General features: G+C 40.0%; 2 protein-coding genes across 8 annotated transcripts in view; both read right to left on the bottom strand.

Moving 5' to 3' along the window:
* Nucleotides 1-218: 218 nt before the first annotated feature.
* CCNDBP1 (cyclin D1 binding protein 1) lies at nucleotides 219-9,419 on the bottom strand. Its single transcript, XM_033108152.1, has 11 exons — nucleotides 9,205-9,419; nucleotides 8,978-9,037; nucleotides 8,617-8,702; nucleotides 5,766-5,847; nucleotides 4,831-4,927; nucleotides 4,583-4,656; nucleotides 3,924-4,000; nucleotides 3,325-3,593; nucleotides 2,222-2,282; nucleotides 943-989; nucleotides 219-691 (listed from the first exon to the last, which is right to left on the bottom strand). Exons 1-11 carry the CDS (start codon nucleotides 9,311-9,313, stop codon nucleotides 577-579), a joined length of 1,077 nt encoding a protein of 358 aa, XP_032964043.1. The 5' UTR covers nucleotides 9,314-9,419; the 3' UTR covers nucleotides 219-576.
* A 151-nt stretch (nucleotides 9,420-9,570) lies between these two features.
* Nucleotides 9,571-15,347, bottom strand: part of TMEM62 (transmembrane protein 62) — a 31,085-nt gene continuing 25,308 nt past the window's right edge. For 5 of the 7 annotated variants that reach the window (XM_033106885.1, XM_033106881.1, XM_033106886.1 and 2 more), the window contains 3 exons: nucleotides 14,906-15,010; nucleotides 12,950-13,068; nucleotides 9,571-10,378 (listed from right to left, as the gene is read on the bottom strand). In XM_033106885.1, coding sequence (XP_032962776.1) covers nucleotides 10,052-10,378; nucleotides 12,950-13,068; nucleotides 14,906-15,010 — 551 coding nt within the window. In that variant the 3' untranslated portion in view covers nucleotides 9,571-10,051. Of the gene's footprint in view, nucleotides 10,379-12,259; nucleotides 12,308-12,949; nucleotides 13,069-14,905; nucleotides 15,011-15,347 lie in introns of all 7 variants that reach the window. The other 2 variants (XM_033106882.1, XM_033106883.1) reach the window with 2 other exon arrangements.

A 15,347-nucleotide genomic window follows, 5' to 3' on the forward strand; every position in this document is an offset into this window, starting at 1 on the left:
AGAGGCATGGAGTGACCCAGAATAATACTTAGAAGGACCTATCAATAAGAATAGTTATATAACATTTTCAAGTATTAAAAGGGATTTTAGAGTCATCTTCTATAAATAAAGTGTTTTGTTCTAAATATACTTCTGATCAGAATCAGATTTTTAGATCTATAAACCCGAATAAAAGCAATGTTCTAGTCTTGCTGATAGAAACTTTGGAAGGGTACTCATTTAACCACTGGCAGGTTAACATTTTATTGAGACTATCAACATCTTTAACAAAGAAACAACACACTTTATTGAAAATAGGGAATAAGGCAGCTTCCCCAGGAACCTCTGAGAGGTGATTCAGGAACACAAACTCATGCTATTGTATTTTGTATCTAGCACAGAAAAATATATCACACATATGGTTTATAAATAATTGCCAGTCTGGCTTAGCCAACAATCTTTAGTAATAGTGTCTCTTGATCGACAGGAACTCCCTCCCTTTCAATCCAAAAAGCATTCTAGCCCCATTTTAAAAGCAGATATCAGACCCTGGATGTAATAGTAAGAAAGGGAGAGTGGACAAATGAGCCTGAAAACTCATAACTCAAGTTCATTCTGAGTAAGTTCCTTGATTCTGTTCATGCAATGATCAATGGCATTGATGAGTAAAGGGATCAAACTATCTTCTGGCTGTGGGGTCACATGACTCGCTCTGCAAAAGGAATGGGGAAAAAGGCAAGTCAAATTTATTAGACTGTCAGGGAAAAAAACCTATCCTCAACAGGGAGCACAGAGGAAACTATAGTAAGAAAAGGCAAGTTTCTTTGCAGAAAATCAGCTGCTCCAAAACTGAAGCTGAAAGAAAACACCACACCCACTCCTTGAAATGGGCGTTTGGGAGTTGAGAATGGCTGGGTGGGTTTACTCTTAAAAAGCTCTTTGGGGAGAAGTCCTCATACTCACTTTGTAATTTCAAGTGCCTTCTTCAAAACAGACACAAGTTTTGCAGACTAGAAAAGAAACAGAGAAGTTTTATTTTTATGGGAAAGGCTCACCCTGATTATGGATTCTGTTCTATTTAGCAAAATTTTATTAATATTGTTGCTGTAACACTTTTATAAGTTTTTAAAAATATTTTTAAATTTAAAAAAACAGCAAAAGGACTATAACCTGAATTTGTCTCAATCACTGATAGCTCAGAATGTATAGTAGAAACAACTAATGTTTCTCTTCTATGTACAGAATTTTAAGAACATCAATGACAATATAACATGAGGATGTATGTATGCTACTAAAATATAGTACATATTTAAAATTTTTATTTGTGGTAATTAACAAGGCATATTGCCAAAGATATTTATTTCTTAGAAAGTCAATTTTTAAAAAGTGAATACAAATAAAAAAAGTTAATGCCCAAAAGGATTCTATTCTACTTCAAGGTGTTTGCGCATTGTGAAGATACATTTAATGAATCTACTTTCCACTATCTAATTTATCAAATATTATTAGGATTGAAACATCTGATTGTAGAATACAAGCCATTTGGCAGTTTTACTTCTCTTATCAATAACATTAGAGAAGAATTTGAGTTTATAAAAATAAGAGATTAGAACTCTCTCTAGTACAGGACCCAGGACTTGAAAGAATACAATAAAATCAGATTTTTAATGAGGGCTTGATCTTCCATGGTTAAATCACACAATGTATTTATATTAGAACAGAGTATGTTTCTGGAACATTTATTTTTGCCTACAGTAGGAATTAGAAACGTATGACTTCAGGTTGAGAGGATCTGAAAGCACTGCAATAATTAAGACTTTCTTTTCTTCTTTTCTTTTTTTTTTTAAGGGTGGGGGGCGCAGTTCATACTGGCCCATGCAGGGATCGAACTGGCAACCTTCGTGCTACCAGTACCAAGCTCTATTCAACTGAGCTAACTGGCCACCCCAAGACTTTCTTTTCAAAGCAGCATTTTCTAAGTTCTTTGGGTTTTTCTAAATGATCACCCAAGTGGTTATGGAAAAGTACTATCAGAGCTAATCATTAGAATAAGTCAAGTTCAGCAAATATTCATCAAGCAAAAACAAATGTAAGAACTAAGACATTACTGTTGTACTTACATCCAAGTGTAACAAATAAATATATTCCCGATAGCTTAAGTATAGCTTAAAGCAAATACTTTAGTATTTAGTATAGAATTAGTGAAATTCTACCAATTAGGTCTACCAATGCAGGTACTCACATTGAGTCGCACAGTCAGGTGGCACATAGGTGGATATATGCTCAGAACCAAGTCATCCACACTACAGATAGAAAGCAAAAATAACCATTAACAAAAAAAGAAACAAAGCTCAGCTAGGTGGTTTCCAGCACACAACTGAGGATGCAACTAGTAAGAAAATGACTCTCCCAGGAATGCCTATCAGTTCCTTAAATTGGGCAACCAATAAAGAATCAATTCAACAGTATTTACTCAACATCTACACACCCCATTTTCACTAGGAAATGGCGGGGGGGAACCACTTGGACTGTAGCACGGGACATGATTAATTCAGTTAAAAATGTGAGGATCTGAAACCATCAGTTTAATAACTAATACAGGTGGGGTTCATCCACACAATGCCACGAAAATGAGCACCTCTTTAACCAAGTGATCGAATTTAGTCCTACCAATAATGGGACAAACTAACATCATGCGCCTCCCCAAAATGACACAATGAGAAGCACAAAACACTTAACTGTGATATTCTTGCCAAAAAAATGTTTAACCTGAATATAATCTGTAATCATGAGAAAACAATTGTTAAATCCAGACTATTGGCTATTCTATAAGACAATTGACCTAGATTCTTTAAAAATGTCAATGTCAAATAAGACTAAAAGGGACAAGTACTGTTCTAGTTGCAAGAAACTAAAGAGATGACAACCAAATGCAGTGACACCTTCACGAGCCTGGAATTTTTTTTTAAAAAAAAGGAGCTATGAGACATTTTAGAGACAACTGGGGAAATCTGAACATTAGATAATATTATATTCAGTGTTAAATTTCTTGGATGTAATAATAAGAAATATTTAGGGGTAAAATGTCTGCAACTTACTCTCAAATGGTTCCCGGGAAAAAATGGTACAACTATCTATAGAGAAATAAAACAATATAGAAAATATTGTGAACACTAAGTGAATCTAGATGAAGGACGTGTGGGTGTTTGCTGTGATACTTTTTCACCTTCCCTGTAGGTTTGAAAAATTTCAAAATGAAAAACTGGGGAAGAAACCTTGGGATGACAGCACAAGCTGAGATCAGAATGCTGCTGCTCAGATGTTTCAAGTGGGGTTCACACTCACCTAGGGCTGATCTCATCAGAAATATCCACAATGTCATCCAGCTGGGCCACCTGATCCTTCTTCCCGTTTTCTGCCACTGAGATCTGGATTTCCTTCAGGCAGGCTTTGGATGTTCTCACCAGTGCAAGGCACGGGATCATGAGCTCTTGATCTTCCTCTGACCAATACAAGTCCTGATTGTTTGGACACCCCCACACATCACCGTGATTGTCAGAGTTGTCCTCAATGTCATTCAAGAGCCCATGGTAAGGGTCACATTCTTCCACAGCCTAAGACATATGATGATTTATGTAAATGCCAAATAATAAAAAGTAGATATTGTACTTTCAGCATCATGTCTGAGTTGTCCCAAAACCTCTGCCAGCTACTTCACTAATGGTTGGATCACTTCATCAACCCTCTTGCTCTCCTAGTCCAGCAATGGAACAGAGGGGAATGACACAAAATCACACACTGGCATGGGGTGGGATGTGGGAGACAGGAGTGAGGAGTGGATCTGTCTGGTCAATGTCAGGACATCTCTTCTCATTATAACCAATTCTCATCTACTGGTCACAGAGTTGCCTTCCGAAGACCAATAAAGACAGAGGTCCTCTTACCCGCTCCACTTCCTCATGTGCGTCCTTCACTAAATCCACACTCTTTGTCAGCATTAAAAGGGCTGCAGCTTTGTTATCTGGGAATGAAAAATCATAAGCACTACAATTAGAGGAGAAACCCAACAATTCTCTTAAGTCTGCAAAGGACAACCAAGAGTGTTCCCATTTGAAGGGAGTGTCAAGGACAGTCAATAAAAGCGGCAGTTTAAAGTAAAATTCTGACCTATCTTCTAGGTACCCAGAGAGGGGACTAAAAAGCTCTTCATCCTTCACCACAGGAAGAAGTAAAATGGTCACATGGCGTTTCTCATCGTGGTCCTCTTGGACGACTACTGCTTTTGGCCTAGCTGGCTCTACCTCGTAACCGCTTGTGTGTCCCATAATACTGCTCCTGGGCAGGACCAGGAGAACAAACCACATTTGTTCAACGAAAGACAGAGGGGAAAAGGGAGTTAGAATTTAGAAGTATGAGAACTAAAAAGACTGGTAGAAAGTATTAATACTTACCTTTTGATGTTGGCAATAAACCATATATATTCCACTAAATTCTTTTTATAGGTTAAATATGTATATGCATGGTACAAAATGATGTATAAGAATCTAGTATGAGGGGTCTGTCTGCTACTAGAATCAGTGGCCCACTTCCCACTCTTACCCACCTCTTGGTATCCGAGGCACCTGCCTGCATGCAACCCAGACGCTGTTATAGGAAATAAGGTCATTGTTCTCGGGCCTGAGGAAAGGAACCAATAAAGATACGTTAATAATCTAAGTTCCTGTCTCCTAAAAAGATCCTTCTTGCTGGTCATTATTCTCAGTTACTAGTAACTTTGCTGTTGAAATGAAGTTTCTCCCTCCCTGAAGCAAGGAACCCCATTAATTAATAAGCCAACTGTGGCATCACTACCTCTGAGCTGGAGGGATACACAGCACTTCCACAAGCTGAGCCATGCCATCGACGATGTCCACAGTGGCACTCCGGACCAGCTTTCTCAGGGTGGTTCCTGTAGCCAAACCCAAAGACTAAGCAGCCTGGTCTTCTTTCCAGAAGTCACCACCTGCTTTCCTGAGAATCTAAGCACTACAGAACTTGAGGTAATATGTACCCACGTGCTTTAACTGGAGTGCCAACACAAAAGGCAGGTCTGACTTATATCCCCATGTCATTTTTTTGCTCCTCCCACCATTCCTGAGTGCTGTTCTCCAAAAGAGATCTGGAACAAAATCTTTTCATGAGAGCATTTCGTTAAGGACAGTGGTCCCTTGACACTTGTGCATAAAACACAAAGGTTAAACCATTTGTGATAACCCTGAAGATCCAGGAGACATGTATTCATTTATAATTTTGGCATGATTATAATCAAGGCATGGATCTACGGGCAGGGCTGGAGGCCACTTAACCTATAAGGGAGCTGAGAAACACGGTGCGATGTAATGTGGGTGAAGGAGACTGGGGATAGCCCAGGCCTGAGTATTGGCTGAGATTCAGTCAACATCTGTGGTGGTTAAAATCGGTTAGAGAGGCAAGAGCCAATAAGAATTAAAACCTTAGAGTCAGGCAAGGCAGGGGAGATGGGAACACAGCACCTGTATCTAAAGGCTTATTGATGGAAGTTACTTACATTATAAAATTATTAGGTTGATGCAAAAGTAATTGCAGTTTTTGCAATTATTTTTAACCTTTTAAACCGCAATTACTTTTGCACCAATGTAGTATCTTTGCATTTTGTGGGATAAGTTACCTCACATGATCAAACTGAGGAAAAGGTAAAAGTCTCCGAACACAAACCGTCATGTTAGCAAAGATCTACTCTATACATTCACGTGTACATAGTGGCTTACCCTGATCCTTGGGCAGTGAGTAGTATACTGCAATAATTGCCTTGATGGCAGCACGGACCTGTTCACAGAACCTCTGGGTTTCCTATGAAGCGATAGACCAATTTCAGAATGGAAAAAAAAATGGATTAGATATGGTCAACCCTTCTACTGTGGAAGAGAGACAAAAGAGAGCAGACGTCTGGACAGCATCATCAAACACTTTCTGAAGTCCTATTACGAGTTAGGCCTTGTATTATTCTCATACTATAGAAGAGTGAGCTAGACACCAGCTGCTGAGCTGGTAACTCAATAAAATATTAAGTAGCTGGAAAAATGTATTCTTGCTATCTGCTATGAAACAGTCACCTTATCCTAGACCAGGAGTTGGCAAACTATGGCCCACAGGCCAATCAGGTACACTGCCAATTTTTGTAAACAGTGTTACTAGGATAGCCATGCTCTTTCATTTACATATTATCCATAGTTGTGTTTGTACTACAGAGTTGAGTAGTTGGCCTGCAAAGCCTGAAATATTTACTATCTGGCCCTAGACAGAAAAAGTTTGCCAATCCTATTTTAGACCATTAACCAGGTATCTTGTCTCTCTGTCTAACAGGATCACAATATACCTAAAGATAATTAGTATGGACTCTACAATGCTCAATGTTGACTGAGCAGTCACTGGCATTCTCTTTTCTTCCTTTTCCTCACTTTGCTACTCAATTCTAAGCTAGTTCTATGTAAAATGTGGTCTAGAGATTGGTGCCAGTCCATAAAGCGTTTGTTACCAGTCTGGGATGAATAAGTACAGTGATTGAGAGTGTTTAGAAACTTTTATGGTAATCTGACATTGCTTCAACCACACACATAATTTTATAAAAATACCAGTCCATGTGGAACTGGAATTAAAACAAACAAAACCATTCATCATTAAGACTAACATGCTGAGATTCTAAGAAAGCAATTGAGATTCAAATATATATAATTCAAATAAAAAGCAAATTCTAAGTTTTCATCTGAGTGAAACCACTGACCTGAACATGTATGGAAAAATAGTCCTATACTGCCTCCTCATGGTATTTTACTAACTGTAAATTTTAGGAGCAAGTCCTAAGTGTATCTGAAAGAAAAGAGTTGGCAGATAAGAAAAATAAGGTAATATTACTACTCCCTTTGAAAAAAATACTTTCTTCTGCAAAGCTTTTTTTTTTTTTTTTTTAAAGATTTTATTGGGGAAGGGGAACAGGATTTTATTGGGGAACAGTGTGTACTTCCAGGACTTTTTTCTAAGTCAAGTTGTTGACCTTTCAGTCTTAGTTGTGGAGGGCGCAGCTCAGCTCCAGGTCCAGTTGCCATTGCTAGTTGCAGGGGGCACAGCCCACCATCCCTTGCGGGAGTCGAACCAACAACCTTGTGGTTGAGAGGACGCGTTCCAACCAACTGAGCCATCTGGGAGCTCAGCGGCAGCTCAGCTCAAGGTGCCGTGAACTGTTCAATCTGAGTTGCAGGGGGCGCTGCCCACCATCCCTTGTGGGACTCGAGGAATTGAACTGGCAACCTTGTGGTTGAGAGCCCACTGGCCCATGTGGGAATGGAACCGACAGCCTTTGGAGTTAGGAGCACAGAGCTCTAACCGCCTGAGCCACCGGGCTGGCCCTGCAAAGCTTTTAAAGTGCTCTTATACCATTCATCTCTTGTTCCCTCATCACAGATCTCTGAGTTATGTAGGGGGAGAGAGTTTATCATTGTAGGTGCAGCAAAGATATTTTTCCATTTCAAAACATCTGGATGTATGGACTGAAAAAGAGAATGAAACTATTGACTATGAAAATCAAATAAGGCAATGAGTATGCCATTTTTAAATAAACTTATCCCAAATTAAGTATACCTCGCTCTAGAAAAACTGGGCATAGGGCATACCTGATCACAAGTCAACGTTTATTTTCATTCGTTTTATAATAAAGGGTTATTAAAAATGTATAAATTCTTTGTTCTAGCAATTCCACTCCCTGGATTTTTTTTTTACACACATACTCAAATATTGTATTAGGCAGTTTATCACAGTATTGTTTATAATAGCTAAAAGTTGGAAACAGCTTAAATATCCACATAGAGTACTGGTTAAATAAATAACAGGCACATGTACTCTACTGAATACCATGCAGCCATTACAAAGAAATGAACTTTATATGTGCTGCTGAGAAACAATTTGCAAGCTATATTGCTAATTTGTTTCAAAAAGAAGGTTCAGAAAAGTGTTTATGGTATCCTATCATTTGTGTGAAAAGCAGCAGGCATACACACATAAATGTGCATATGCTTAGAATAGATATGAATAATCAAAGGAACTGAGGAAGGAAGACAAACTTTTTAGCACACTTTGATATCTTTTGAATTTCATACTGTATAATTGTTACTGGTTAAATATAAAGAATAATTCAAAAGGGTAAAAAGGGTATTATGCAATATAACAAAAAAGGTGCAGCTCCGACAGCAGATAGATCCTAATTTAAAATCTAATCCCACTGCTTATTACCTTAACCTGAGCCTGTGAGCCCGCTTACTCATCTGTCAGATGGGGATCATATAGCTGAAAACAAACTGCAAGTGCGTAAAAAAAATTATCAGAAAGGAAATAACCAGGATGCACTTCAAAATGAACCAATACAATTTAGATGACCTGCCTACTCCATGCCAAGTACTGCACTTGGCAATGTAGTCTTCACAACAATCCTGTGGGATGAGAACTGCAGTCTTATTTATGACAGATGATAATAAATCCCCTGGTTTGAGTGTAAAAGGTGGAAAGAAAATGGAAGGATTCCTGAAGAATAACAAGGCAGCGCAAGGATTCCAGGAAAGTAAAGCCCACCTGTGAGGACGGCAGTGGCAGTGGAAGTCTAGAGAAGACTTCGGTCATAGTCGTGGCTTCCCTTGACACTTTCACAGCTGCCTCATCTGGAGGGGGAGGGGGTGTGACAAAGCAGGAAGCAGGAGGCAATATGTTAGTGCCAAAAGGATAAGGCTGCAGCTGCTGCACGGACTTTAAAGATAACGCGTTCTCTCTACACCCTTAGACGTAGAGAAAACACCTCCAAAAATCAATGTTTTATATTTCAACCTCTGAGGGTATATGGTGAGGTATCCCCGCAGAGAGGATGCAGCGGGGGGGGGGGGGGACAGCGGGGGAGGGAGGGGTTGGGACGCTGGGAGAAGACAGGAGAGGCACTCACTGAGTCTCCTCCAAAACGTCTTCCGATTGAACTCCTTGGTGGTCTCCCGGGCTTCGCCGACTGGGTGTGCGTGGCGTGTGGGCCGCCAGGTGGCAAAAGAAAAGTAGAGGTTAGCGGAGACACCTCCGGCCCCCCACCTCCTCCGCCCGGGTCCCCGCTCCACAGCTTGCCCGCTTCCCGACCCAAGGCTGCCCCTGCGGTCGCCCGGCCCAACAGCATCCGCTCACCCCGCACTCCGGGCAAGAGCAACCGCAGCTCCCCGGCTAAAAGCCGGAGCTGCTCCAAAGGCGGAGTCAGGGTGGAGATCGCGGCTGCAGGTGCACCTGCGCCCGCCATCTCAGCAGATCGCCTGGGGCCTGCAGACAAAAGACGCCACAGCAGCGGCCAGAGGCACAGCGGTAGTTGCTCCACTTCCGGGCGTCACAGACCTGGGTTAGTTTCCGGCAACAACCCGCCCCGCCCCAGCGGCCCAGCCACGCCCCCTCCCTCCCCAGAGGCCGGGTCACGCCTGACACCCACTCCCCGCCCCCGACCTCCTCCCTCAGGCCCAAGGCCCGGCCGCACACGCAAGGACCAGTCCGCGTTATTTCTTATTTATCATTCATTTATTTGATTGGTTGAAAACACCCCCGACTAAGGAAGCAGAAAAAAGGGACTGGGAGCTATAATAATAGCTCAAGGGTAGTCAGGGTCAGGCTCAAGTTCACACTGGTTCCCTTTCCCTAAAGTGGCACCCTTGACAGCTAGGTACTGTGCTAGGTACTTTACATGAGGTAAACCTAAAAACACTGGGCTGCACATGCGCCCATACACATCCAGGCCCTCCTGTAGATCTAGATGCAGGCTTTCTCTTCACAAAAGTAAATCAATCCTTTGCTTTCTTGAGGAAGGAAGGAATCATGGCATTATTTAGAGACTTTTCTGCACTCCATTCTGCAGGAATGAATAGTGGGTAATTTCCCCAACTCCCAGGCGTCCAAGGAGCAGCAGCTCCCCGAAGCGTGCCCACCAATACTGGCTTTCCACCTGCTGCTGGGGCAGAGGCCTACAGAGGTGGATGGTGAGACGTGGCTTTCAGGAGCTCAAGTGGCTTTTTAACTGCACTGTGAAGGTTCCAAGCTTGTCGGAGTTCCGTGTCCACACACAATGAATGAGAATAGGTGTCAGCAATGTCAACCAGGTCCTTAAAGGGGAGAAGAAAAACGCTAGAGTTCCAAATGTCATATGAAGAAAGTAGCAGGAATAAATCTGCCAGATGTACAGCAGTAACATAAGAAGGTGAACAGGTATAATTTTCAAGCGTTTTCCTTGATGGAGATGAGACCTGAAGTTGTGACCAAAGCACCGCTGCAGCAAGCTCCAACACAGGTAAGCCATCAAAGGGATGTTAAAAAACGCCAACTGGAAAGAAGAGCAGAACAGAACCACTAGCTTACCAGCAAGTCCTCCAAGGGGTCAGGGTAGGGTCTAATACATTATTGGTGGCTCCTAAGAATATGTTGCTTTCTGTTTTGAGGGTTACCTCTGATTCTGATTCGTTATGCTTTGATCACATTTGGTTATAACACTAAAAACAGTTGACTTGTAGTTAGTTATATAGCTGCCTGTATCCTTTTCTTCCTCGTAAAGGCAGGTGCCCTTGATAATGTTTAAGGTGGAAATGAATTGATGTGTATACACATACACATACTCTTTTTTTTTTTTTTTGGCAGAGTGAGAGGGTCATGGGTATCAATATTTCTTTTTCTTTGTATTTTTCTTTGAAGTAGCATGATGAGTACTGGAATACAGATTAGAAGATTTAAGTTATAATCCAAGTTTAACTGCTGTGTCATTCATTCATCACCCATTAGGTGGCAGGCACTGCTATACTCTAGGCTTGGGACATACTGGTGAACAAGTCAGAAAAGATGCATCATAGTGTTTACAGTCTAACAGAGAGAAGCAAAACCAAATAAATAAATAAACAAATAAACAAACGAACAGGAAAGATAATTACAGACTATGAGAAATTCGATGAAGGAAATAACTGGGTCATGAGAAGGCAACTGGGAAATGGGCTCTCTGAAGCCCGAAGGACAGGCCTGAGTCAGTGGAAAGAACTGCATTCCAGACAGAAGAATCAAGTGAAATCCCAGAGGTGGGAGAGGTCTTGGCCTATTTAAGGCCAATGGGCCTGGAACATGATGAGCCAAGTGGAAATTGGGACAGTCAGCAGGACCAAGATCATATCACTGCTCTGTTTAAAGGGTTTTAAGCTGAGAAGTGAGCTGATTAAAGTTTTGAAAGGACCACAGTGGATGCTCTGTGGCAAACTGACAGTAGGGAGGCAAAAACAGCAGTAGGAAGACCAGTTAGGGGGGTCATGCAGTAACCCAGAAAAGAAATAATTATGATTTAGACTATGGTGGTAGCAACCGGGATTGAGAGAAGCGGTGGATTCAAGATATGTATTGGAGGTAGAGCAAACAAGGTATTACTTGTTGATGAACTAGATACAGGGTACAAAGGAAGGAGAAGAACTGAGGATACATCCTGAAGAAACTGGGTGAACTGGGGAGCCATTTATTAAAATTGCAAAAACTAGGAACAGTTTTGTGGGTAGAAATTAAAGGTCCTATAAGAGATATACTATTAAGCTGAGATGCCTATTAGATATCTAAAGGAAGATGTGAAATGGTAGGTGGAGATATAGGCACCTGAAGTGCAGAGAAAAGGTCCAGATCAGAGATATAGATTTAGGAGTCATGGGCCTAGATCAGGGGTGTCAAAACTGCGGCCCGTGGGCAAACTGCAGCCCGCAATCCATTGTTAATTGGCCCGCAGCAAATTCCAAAAATATATTTAGTTTACTTAAATAAACCAGGTGAGGCAATACGTACTTCACCTTGAGTGAGTGGCCCGGCTGTTTGTGTATTTTACCGCATATGGCCCTTGGTGAAAAACGTTGAAAAAAGTTTGGACTCCCCTGGCCTAGATGATACATAAAATCCATTACCAGTGTACTACTTATTCAAATATGAATATAAACCCACCCTTTGGTAAGACTCAGGTTTTACTTAGTGTAAGATTGCTCCTGAGAGACAACCTCCATTTACATAATAGAAAATTGAACTGGATCCAGGACATATGTACATATGAAATACTGCTATACAGAGAATGTTGTGGCCTATGGTCAGTGATTGCAGAGGTCTTCTCTATTTGTTTATCTCTAATTCTGCTGATCATGTTTTACTGTCCTGTTATGAGGCTGTGAACTCATTTTGAATAATGTTTTTGGACCTCTTCTAAAACTTCAGATCATCACCTCCAGATTTTGGTCCATTGGTCCTACTAGGTGAGTAAAATAAATAGGTAAATAAAATAAAATAAAAAAGTAAATACCTTTCAAACTGTTTAGAGATTTGCTACAGGTCAGGATTTTGTGTGTTTGTTTGTTTTAAAGGCATCTCAATCCAAATGTAAACCAATATATCAGTGTTTCTCAAAGAAGTGTACTAATAAGACATTACTAGAAAGCCCAGGTCTGGTTTTGCCCAGGGCAGCTCTCACTGGATAGCTAACCCACTTTTTGTGTATGTCTATTTTTCCTTTCCTCCCTCTGAACTATTTTCCTTCTTCATTATCATAATCAGAAGTCTATCATTTATTCTATCATGAGTCCCTTATTTCATTTTTTTGTCAATGAAAAGCTCAGTGAAACAAACAACAAAAACCAAAATCACTTTCACCTCTCCTAAACCCTGCCTGCCAAAAATATATTTTAGATGTTTAAACGACAACAGTGGAAGAAAGAGCTTAGGAAGCACTCAAAAGGCAAACAAAACACCAGCTATTAAAGTCTTCCCTGCCAGTAATTTAGGAAACATGATTTATGGTGTTCAATTTGGGATTTGGGATTTAATGCGTATGTGTTATACAATTAGTCCAATAAAGCTAAGGTGTTCTTAAATTGCATTTCTGACTTCTTACCTGGAGAATTCCAACCATAAATGTTACACTGCCTTGTAGGAAATGGCCATCAACAAAGATCCCAAAGGAAAAGCAGCAACCTATTTTGCCCTTAGTAATTTCACCAATAAACCATGGTCCTAAAGAGGCAATGGAGAAGAAATAAGAAGCTTAAATAACTATGACTCTGTAATATAACTATTACATACATCACAAGATGCATTTACAGGAATAACAAAGAAATATGAGACCATTCATCTGTAAGCATTTTATTTGCATAGCTTTTCTTCTTTGCTAACCTCTATGTTGCACCCAGTGTCCTAGCTAACCAGCTATTTGCTCCTCTGCTCCATATTTCTCTGATTATAAAATTATCTGAGTACATGCTATACCTGGAATAGATATGTAGCTTGTAGATTCCAAAAACATACTGGAGTACATTCATAAAGATTAAGAGATTCTGTTGCAATAATAACTTCAATACAAGGCATTAACATTTCCTTTAAGAAGCAAAGGGGTAGTCCTCAGAAATTAATTTTCCGGATAACTGAGATTTACTGCTTTAAGCCATAAAACTTCAACCACTTTCATCTTTCTAAAATGCACTTCTCTTTTTGATTAATACTAACGAATGATTCCGGCCTTTTCTTGCTGAACCATAGGCTTTGCTTTGTACGTCAACTACGTACTCAGGGTGAATATGTGCAGAGTTTAACTTGCTTCTTTATTTTAATTTTTCATCTGTAATGCCAGAATGACTTCTCTTCTGCCTACTATTATTCACTGCCCCTTCTCAGTATCCAGGTTTCTGGAACTACTATGTTGCTAAGGATGATTAAAGAACAGTCAGACTTCCTTTTCCAAAATGCAAATACCATAATTTCCTGGTCAGAGTAGAGTTCAGCTTTAAAAAGTCATACATAATTTTCTCAGAAATATATCATGTAAACTCCATTAGATACAAATTAGCCTAAAAAGAGTGTTTTTCCTTCAAGTTTCAATTTTTAAAAGAGGAGGAACTTCTCCCCTCTTAATGTTTTCTTTTACAGCCAGGAACCAAATCACTTGCTTTGCCTCCTAGTGTAAGACAAGTGTCTAAAACAGCTTCAATCTATCTTCCAACAAGAAAACTGGCCTCCAAGGGGAATCTGTCACAGCTTGTTATACATTAGTGTAAAATGTCATATTTCTTTTTTTTACTACTTTGTGTTCTCTGGTCAGAGTTACTAATGAGCAAAGAAAAGTCCAAAGGTAGAATAAAAGTATGAAACAAAAACTAAACAACAAATAGCCTAACTGACTTTTATTCCCTAAGGTACATTAGTAAAAAGCTTTAAAAAGAGACCCACCGTGCTTTCTGCTTCCATAAGTGGCTAAGTGACTTTGTAAGTATTGGGTATAATAATTAACATAACAGCAGAGCTCAGACATGCCTACGTGCACTGCTCATCTCAGTTTCTCTCTTTTCTCCGCTGAGTTTTCAGGAGCCACGCATTAGTAAATTATTCACTGAACAACATACTCGGTAGGCACTGTGCTTAGTACTGAACATTGAGGTGAACCAAACAGATAGGACATCAATGGATATGCTAATGAGGGGAGAGGTGATAAATACAGAAGGTAATCATTAATTGCGATAAAGTAATGAAGGAAATAAAAAGCATGATGAAATAGAGGGCAAAACTTTAAGGTAGTCAAAGAAGGCTGCTCTGAGGAGATGGCAATTAAGCTGAACTTGTATCTTCTGTTCGATTTCCATGCAAATTCTGCAATGGTCTCAGCACCCGTAAGTTAACTAAATGTCCTTTAAACATGGTAGGAAAGAACTGAATTTCCCAAGCGCATATCCCAGGAAGTGACTTATGAAGGAACCATGTGCCGTTTGTTATGCTCTCCAGAGCCTAAATGATTCTATTGTCAAAATTCTCAATATATTCTATGGCAGAATTCACAATCTCAGATTTCTAATGGACTTACCCAGCATTGTATATAGAGTCAGCAACAACACAGAATAGTAGAAGACATTTATTTTGCTCAAGACATGAAGGGAAAATGAGGTCAAATTAATAAATCCTGGAGGTCCTAAAGAGAATATATATTGAAAAATACAGTAAACACATACAAAGTTCAATTTCTTTATAATATTTTCTAGAAGACTTCCCTGGGTAGCTACTATATATAGTCAACAAATAGTTTGTTATATGGTAACTATACAGATGACAGCACTTTAAATTCATAGGTTGGCAGGAATTCTGATAAGCCGATTCACTTAGAATTGCAGAGGGTAGGAAGTGAATTTCATACAAAGCCTGATAACGCATGATTTTTCTCACTTTGTGTGTTACATGCTTGCTATTCATTCCTCTCTCCGCTTCTTTCTTGTTCTAGCCTGCTACTTCTCAAAGTATTAATCTACGTA

This window comes from Rhinolophus ferrumequinum, chromosome 6 (genome assembly GCF_004115265.2).
Source record: "Rhinolophus ferrumequinum isolate MPI-CBG mRhiFer1 chromosome 6, mRhiFer1_v1.p, whole genome shotgun sequence".
Lineage (NCBI taxonomy): Eukaryota > Metazoa > Chordata > Mammalia > Chiroptera > Rhinolophidae > Rhinolophus > Rhinolophus ferrumequinum.